Raw genomic sequence first — 8,630 nt, 5'->3', positions numbered from 1 at the left:
TTGTAGGGGATTGGAGGACAGAGTAATATGCAGCCAACTGAATTCAGTTTTTGTCTGACAGCAATAAATTAATTATTCTTACAGTAGCACCCAATGCACAGTACAATATTTGCACCCGAGCTAGCTGGATTCCTGTGTAGCAACTTAGTTCAACGATGTCATGCAATGACCTCTTCTTCCCTGTTTTGGCACACCCTGTTAGGACCTTTAGCCTGTAACAAGATTTGCATGGACACAAGAGCAACTTTGCCTAATTTAGTTTCAGTTGTGTCTGCTGGTAGCATGGTTTTATCAGATTTCCGACAGCCTGCAATTTGGGTGATATTTCCTTTAGCACAAGGGTCAACTGGGTAAGCTGGTTCAAGAAGTTATTTATACTAGTAAAAAAGAAAGTGGACATGCTATTTACCAAGATTAGTTCAGGAATCTTGCAAAGTAGCAATCAGTATTTAAGTACCTCATCAAATAAATATTTTTTATTGATGCTTACTCTACTCTTTTCATTTGGAGATGACCACCATCGATTTTTTATATTGATGCTTACTTTACTCACCGTGGTGTCCTTTCTTTCTTTAGATAAATGCGATGAAGAATGTTACAGCTCGCCGTGAAGGTGAAGAAGCCCTTAGGGATCTCGCCGCTCAACTGGAGATGAATAACATCTCACGACGAGCACTGCATGGGATATATCTCAGGACCAGGAGGAGCCCCAATGTAAGTTTTTTCCTTTTCCTATGCTTACCCTACTGCTCTTTTGGACACACCGTCATCGTGTCCATGCTACCTTTCTTTCTTTAGATACGCGCGATGCAGAATGCCGCAGCTCGCTGCGATAGGCTTAGCGAGCTGCCCAATAACATCCTACTCGACATCCTGGAGCGTGTGGACACGCTGGACGCCTTGAGAACCTGCACACTCTCCAAGCGATTGATGCGGCTCCCCGCCATGCTCTCACGGTTCGACATAGACATCGGCTCCCTCACTCAGCACCATGACAAGGCGTCCCATGGCTTTAACACTGCTGATGTTGTTCGGTACAATAATACTCTGGCTGGTGTCACAGAGAAAATCCTGGCTGCAAGGAGTCCAGAGATCCACACCATCCACAAGCTGAGGGTCACATGCTATCTGAGACCTGATGAATGTCTCCCCATCACCAGAGCTTTTGCTAGCACCATGGCAGACCACAAGGTCGACAAAGCTGAGTTTGTGCCCATTTTAGAGAAGCCCTTTTCAGAATGCACTAATGGCGATCTTTTGTGCTATGCCAAGAGGTTCAATATCTGTCTTGGTGATTGTCCAGCTGCATTCGCTGGCCTCACGTGCCTCTGGCTGAGTAACCTGAGGTTTGCTGACCAACTGGACATCCCCAACATCCTCAGCACCTGCAAGAGGTTGGAAAGTCTGCGCCTCTCGCACTGTGACGCAGGAATTGGTTCGGTGCTGATGGTAGAACATGATCAACTTGTTGAGCTCATCGTCGACCAAGGGGTATTTGCAGCAGTACATCTCTACGGTGTACCAAAACTCCAACATCTGACTTTTAATTGTTGGTGGTACCAAGCCCCCCTGACTTTTGGTTGTGTCCCTCAGCTTTCAAAGCTAAGTCTCGGAAAAAGGGGTCGTACTTTGACTAAGAATCTCCAGTTAAGTCAGCTCCTTGCTAATGTCCCCTCGATACGTGACATGCACCTGGATTTTGTAAGTGAAAAGGTACTCACTCATTCCTGCTACTCTATGATGCTTTATGGTAATGCGAGTCTTCTCTATCTCTTAAGGATGATTTATTTGCCGCTCAAATGCACTCAGTTATTAAATTTTTTCTCGTGTGCCAGATTTGGGTTGTACCAGAATGCCCTAAAGTGCTTACCCCTGTGCTTCGCAAACTAGAGATTTTGAATCTGGATAATATCCCTGAAGGATTTGATATCGCCTGGACCATGTTCATTCTTGAGGCTGCACCCTCTCTAAGGGAACTATGTATCATGGTGTGGGATCATTATTGGTGCAAGCTGGTGATACAGCAGGGCGATCCAAGGAAACAGGGATACCCTGAGAAAGCAAACAGCGGGAAGTGGCAAACATCTGCTGGTTTCAAGCACAAGAACCTGCTCAAGCTTACCATCTACGGCTTCCAACCCAATGAGAACATGGTGCAATACGTTAGGCGCATCAGGGAAGTCGCAGTGAACATGAGAGAGATATCACTGCACGACGTCAAGGAAGCTTGCGAGCGCTGCGGGGACTTGGATCCCAAGACCAAGGTCATCACTAGATCTAAAGTCTATCCTAATAATTTGATAGTAAGACGCATGATATCACTACGATCTAGCTAGATTTGTTGGAATGAGCTCCATAATTTAGTACTTGCTGCATCTGTACAGTTTTATTTTGTCTTTAAATCGAAGCTTGTATTATCTCCTTGTGGAGAGAATAGTAAATGTTCTGATGCTTCTGTTCCACTTTATTGGTTGTATACCAAATCGCTGGGGCACTTTTTTGATTTTTTTTTACTGATGTACCTTGGTGTTGTGTTTTTCTCTATACTACAGACATTACATTATGTTATGCATGTCTAGGATGTTGAAAGTTTCTCTCAACTTCAGACATTCTCTCAACTTGAAGCACAGTGGAAAATAGCTAGCGGTTAGAATTAAGGAGAGTTGTTGATTGAAAATGTGTATAATTAGCATAGACGATTGAATATATGGGAAAATGTGGATAATTATTTGATTGACTTTCTGTTGGTTGGTGAATTGTATGACAAATACATATTATGCTTCATCTAGGAGTAGTGGCCTATCTGAAAACCATGAGTAGAAGCAGGACCTGCATTCGGTACAACATGCTGAAGAATGATGTTCTGAACACCTGAGAACCAAGCCAGATTCCGTCTATACCTGCGGGTCAGTTAACATGCTTACTTACTCCTTGCCTGCCTAGTATTTCAATTGAATTCATACCTGCAGAAGCTACTTTGCAGTCTGGACTAGTTATATTCATCTATCAGTGCATCCTTTCATATGCTTTCCGATCCTGCAGTCATAAAAGATTGGAGGTCTCGCCGTATTTACAAATGCCCTAAGCTTCTCAATCTGTCTCTTTGGCCCCCTTGAAGAATCTTTGCATAGTCCTACAAACCAGCAGTCATGTAGCCAAACCCTAGTAACAATAGCATGCAGTGATACATAGCCAAGTTCAACTTAAATTTACACGTTTGTGGGATACAATACTGACTACGTCATGATTTACTTTCAGATTTTTCTGAAAGTTAGAAATATGATTTTTAATTACTTTTCTGAAAAGAAATGTCTGGTGCCCATGTGCACCAAATCTCTGTCCGTGACTTGTTGGAGTATATTTGTTATAATCGCGCTTTTCGCTAGATGCACACTTTCTTACCTTTTTGTCCTTTTCTGCTTACCTATTTTGCCGCCTCCATATGTTTGTTTATGTAGGCAGCTGTTCCTGCCTTTCTCCTTGGCTGTTGAGGCACTACATTTAAGTAAGAACCCATGATTATGTCCTGATTTGTTCTCTGTGTTGGTTATCATATCTGTTTAGTTTGGGAAGAGAAAAATGATGATCTGCCAATGGCCATGTTGCTCATGTCAATCCGGTCACGGTAATGTATTATGTTGTAGAAAAGCACCATTGTATCTTCATCGAAACTGATTCTCTGCCATCTAATTAACTTCTGTCACCTCCTACATTATTTGCGTGAGAAACCGAGAACTGTTTGTTGCCCATTTAGTTCCAAGCATCTACCACGTTTTTTCTTCACCCAGTGACCTATCAATCTTAACAGTTTGATGTCCTAATATTTTTCTTTCTTCTGAAACATTATCTTTCAGGCATTACCTCATCGCCTCTGCCGTCACAACCCCTTTGGTCAATTCACTTGGTATCAGTTTCGTTCGGAGCTATGCTCTTGTTAACATAGGTATGCGAGTAATTGGGGAGTGGTGTTTTGGAACATGGGAGCATATGCTCCCTCTATTTTAAATTTCATCTTACATATATTTTGAATTTAAAAAAAATTGAAACGAAAAATTCGCACGTACATCTTCACATGGTACGCGCTCACAAAGTTGTTTCATAAAAAATGGACTTGTTATGTGACGTGTGTAAAAAAGAGAAAACTCAGTCCTAAAAATAATGCTTTTTACCGGATAAATTTTCTCTTTTTTACATAGACCATAAAAATTATTGTTTTTTCGTGAAACTTGACGAATGCACATATATTATGGAGATGTACATGAAGAATTTTTTGTCAAAAAATTTCGACAACTCAAAATATAATTTTTTGGTATAGGGAGCATACGCATCCGGGTGCCGAATTGAATTTCCGGAGTAATTTGCCCTAGTTGCCTCTGGCAGAAATAACAAAACCGAAACATCATCAAGCGAACTCAAGAAATTATGGAGTCGATTTTAAATGAGTTGATCATGAAGCACCAGTACAGTCACGTGCTAGTCAGCTGTAGCAGAAAAGGCTGATGCGAACCTACAGCATAAATATCACGCATCGGCCGCTTAATAGGATGAATGAAGCCCTGTTGTGAGTGACGAGTGGCCTGCTAACCTTGGGCGGCTGGACAGCATGAATGATGCAAAACATTTCAGGTCTGCTTCGCAAGGCTGAACCTGAGCTGGGTCGTCCGAGGTATGCCAGGGTTGATTTTGGGAGCTTGTACCTGGCCATGCCATTTGTTGCCTCTCCATCTGGGTACGACAACATTTCACGACTGTCTAATTACACTAACCTGTTGTTTGTGCGAACTTAAAGCATCTCCAGCCGCGTCCCCTAAAGCGTCCCCAAAGGGATTTAGGGCGTGCCGGACAAAAAATGCGTTTCAGTCGCGTCCCCCAAAGCCCGCCCATTTTTGTCTGGCGCGGCCAGATACGGTGTCCGACGCCCCGAGCCCGTCCCCGTCCCACAGGGGACGGGGACGCCGGACACAACGAAAAGCGAGGCGGGCTCCCACATGTCGGCGACTATTTGCATAAACCGTTGGTTCGCGCCTCTTTTCTCGTCGCTCCTTCCTTCCCGCGCCTCCCACCCCACCGCTGCCGCTGGATTTCCCGGCTGTTTGGGCGTCTGATTTCTGCTGAGAGTCGGCACCGTTGTCGCGGCTGGGCTCCCGCCGGTCGTGCCGCCGCCGCCGCATCGCCAGCGCGTCCCAGAACGCGCCGTCAAATCCGCCCCACCTCCGCGCACAGAAGGTGCTCTACGACTTGCCAGGTAGGCGCGATTGGCCGTTGTTTGTTGCGTCGTCTGCCTCGCCGCAATTTTAACCATTGATTTTGCTTTAGCCATGGACAGCGACGATGAGATGGTTGCAGTGTGGTGCTTGAAGCTGTGGCAGATTATGACCTGTGAATTTGGCATTCTTTCTTTGGCATGACGGGATCACACAATGACATCAACGTGTTGCAGCAGTCTCCGGTGTTCAGCAGACTAGTGGAAGAGCATGCTCTATCATGCAACTATGAGATCAATGGCCACAAATATACCAAAGACTATTATCTAGCCGATGGTATATATCCAAAATGGGCCACTTTTGTCAAAACAATCTCGAATCCATCAGGTCTGAAGAATTCTCACTTGAAGAATTCTCACTTTGCTACGCGACAAGAGACAGACTTGCAAGAAGGATGTCGAGCAGGCATTTGGTGTGCTTCAAGCACAATTTGCCATTGTCCGGTACCCTGCTCTAAGATGGTCTCACGACCAAATGTGGGAGGTGATGCAGGCTTGTGTGATCATGCACAACATGATCATCGAGGATGACCGCAAGAATCATGCTAGGTCACATGTTGGTCCCTATGAGTGTGAAGACCCTCTTGCGGAGGTTGATCATGAGATTTTGCTGATTTTCTCGCCATGCACGCAGAGATCCGTGACAGCAATGTGCATGAGCAACTTCAAACTGATCTCGTTGAGCATTTGTGGAGGATCAAAGAAAATACCGTGGCACCTTGATGTAGCATCTACCCCTATTTATTATATTTGTTTACTTGTTTTATTGTTTGTTGTAATTTAATTTGAAATAATCCTCGCAAACATTTTTATTCATATGTTATATTTGATAAATGGTTCTGTATTAAAAAGAAGTATTTTAAATGTTTGGGGGCGGCGTTTGGGGGACGCGGCTGGGGAGCGACGTCCCCCAAACGCGGTACAAACAAAACAGGAACAGGAACAAAACACATCCCCCAAACGCTCAATCCGGCGCGGTTTGGGAACGCGGCTGGAGATGCTCTTAGCCGGCCATCAAGACCATCCTACTGAAAAACATAAAAAGGAATGTTGCATCAGGTTTGGAGGGTGTATGAATGGCCGAGAATCTCTATTCAGTACACAGCTCCACAATCAAAACAAAATGCACTAAAACTCGATTTATATGCTGAGTAAAACTCGATTATATGCTGAATATACGCTCTTCCATTCTCTAGGACGAAGAAGAGTGTGCTTGGGACTTGGGAGTAGAGCAATCTACCCATTCTCCCTGGCGCCCCTGGAGGCCTGGATCATCCTCCGTCTGTAACATCCTTTACTTAATCGCCTCTGTTTGCCCATCCCAGAATCGTTGCTGCTCGAGTGACCACATTCAGCAGAAATTTGGACACACTTCCCCTGTGTGCAACGAACACGGCTACTTTTGCTGTTCAATCAACTAGACGCAAAGTTGGCCACTCTTGTGAGACAACGATACTCAGTTATCCACAGACTCACAGATAGCAGACCTAAAATCTGAGAGATTGCTCCAGTTTCACTCATATCACAATCTATGAACATAATGAATAAGTTAACATGTCCAATAGTCCAGTCAGTCATGAGGCTAGATCATGCATCTAGGAAACCAATTGAAACAGCACCCAAACACGACAAGCTCAACTGGGGTACTTTAACATCACAAACATTTATTCAGCTTGAACATTCAACAGCCAAAGTGCACACTGAAACTTGAAAGTTTAGCAACAAATGCATCTCACAGATATTAAGTTTCAGGCTCATCTGAATCTAAGAGTGTTTAAGCGACATATATATAATGTAGAACAAAAGAAGAACATGCGTTGTTTTAACTTCACTTCAGAACTTTTAGGGCAAGTTCAAGTGTACCGAGACTTCACGCAGAGGCAGATACAATCACGATTTGCCATTCGCCAGCATCACACAGCAACCAGGATCTCCGAGGACTTGATTCAGGCTTCTTTCAAGCTGGGTATGATCCACGATGCCTTCCCGCCACGCTGAGCCATCTCAAGCCCGTCCAGCCGGCACGCAAGCTTCTTAGCGGTCCGGGTCTCCAGGTTGAAAGCCGATATGCTGTACTTGACATTGCTGGATCGGTTCATCTCCTTGGTAGTCACCGAGTAGACGGTGTTGCTTTCAAGGTTCCTGAATCCGGCCGTGCCCACGGCGAACCCATGGATAGAATCGACAAACACCGCCCGGTCGCCGATGCTGGTGAGGTTCTGCCAGACCGGGTTGGCGCTGCGGTGGTTGACACAGAAGGCCTTGGAGAAGTCGACGTCGTCGTCGAAGACGTACATCCACTTGGGCTTGGTGAGCACGAAGAGCTCGTCGCCGGCCACGACCATGCGCGCCTCGGTGGGGAGCTCGACGGGAGGCGGCGGGATGACGGCGGTGATGTCCTTTGTGATGGAGTCGACGACGGTGATGCGGCACGCGTCCTCCTCGAAGACGAAGAAGTCGCCGGCGGCGTAGTCGATGCTGCTGACGCTGTAGTCGGCCATGGCGGGGATCGGGACCCAGGAGTCGGCGGGCGGGTCGAGGGAGCAGACCAGCACGCCCCGCTCGCCGCAGGACGCCATGACCGCGAACGGGGAGAGGTCCCAGGCGAGGTCGTCGGTCTCGGCGAAGTAGGCGGGCAGCGGCGGCAGGGGGCGGAAGGCGCCCGTGAAGGGGTGGAGGAGGGAGGCGGCGAGGCCGGTCGGGTCGATGGCGAGGGTCCAGCCGTGCGGGGACGCGTAGAGGCGGCGGCCGCGGCGGCGGCTGGCCTGCGGGTTGGGGACGGGGAGGCGTAGGTTGGGGTAGAGGCGGTCCTCCGGGGGGCAGAAGAAGAGCGGCGACGGGGAGGACGGGAGGACGAGCCACGGCGGCTGCTGCGGAGGGAAGGCCGCGGCGTCCTCCCCCGCGTCGCGCCAGGTGGTGCAGACGGAGCGGAAGCGCGCGATGTCGGCGAGCTCCGTGAGGCCGCCGGAGACGATGGAGAGGAGATCCGGCGCGATGGCGGCCATGGCGACGCGATCTGGGCTAGGTTGGGTGGGGATCAGTTCCGGCCTTCTGATCTGGGGAGAAAATAAAACTTGTTTCCTCCGATCTACGGGCGATTTGGGAATTTATGTAAAGGGACACGTGGCGCAACCTGAAGGTCGGCGTGGGAGCTCCGTGGCGGTGGGGAGCGGTGCTGCCGTGCACTTTTTTCGTTCCGTGCCGCCTATCACCGGTGTGCGGGCTGCCGCCCTTCAGCCCTCGGCCTTATCGCTTTGGCCACTCCAGGCCCAGTGTGTCAAACCAAGATTTTTTTTTTGCTGACGTCGTCGAGAAACTTGTGAAGTTCAAGATATTAGAGTGGTTTCAATCTGGCGTTGTGTCATGG

General features: G+C 47.6%; 2 protein-coding genes across 3 annotated transcripts; one reads left to right on the top strand and one right to left on the bottom strand.

The window, feature by feature from the left end:
• Nucleotides 1–298: 298 nt before the first annotated feature.
• Nucleotides 299–2,510, top strand: LOC124692890. Of its 2 annotated transcripts, XM_047226332.1 has the most exons (4): nt 299–714; nt 799–1,491; nt 1,594–1,713; nt 1,836–2,510. In XM_047226332.1, the coding sequence occupies exons 1-4, from the start codon at nt 586–588 to the stop codon at nt 2,334–2,336; spliced, it is 1,443 nt and encodes a 480-aa protein (XP_047082288.1). In that variant the 5' UTR covers nt 299–585; the 3' UTR covers nt 2,337–2,510. The 2 variants fall into 2 exon arrangements, with proteins under 2 accessions (XP_047082288.1, XP_047082287.1); XM_047226331.1 differs by having other exon boundaries at nt 300–714; nt 799–1,713.
• A 4,392-nt stretch (nt 2,511–6,902) lies between these two features.
• Nucleotides 6,903–8,268, bottom strand: LOC124690513. The gene has a single exon (XM_047223892.1). The coding sequence runs from the start codon at nt 8,266–8,268 to the stop codon at nt 7,210–7,212; it is 1,059 nt and encodes a 352-aa protein (XP_047079848.1). The 3' UTR covers nt 6,903–7,209.
• Between the last annotated feature and the right edge of the window lie 362 nt (nt 8,269–8,630).

The sequence above is a fragment of the Lolium rigidum genome, chromosome 2, assembly GCF_022539505.1.
Source record: "Lolium rigidum isolate FL_2022 chromosome 2, APGP_CSIRO_Lrig_0.1, whole genome shotgun sequence".
Lineage (NCBI taxonomy): Eukaryota > Viridiplantae > Streptophyta > Magnoliopsida > Poales > Poaceae > Lolium > Lolium rigidum.
Note: the sequence above shows the minus strand (reverse complement) of the source record. Positions and strands in the feature narration are given on the sequence as shown.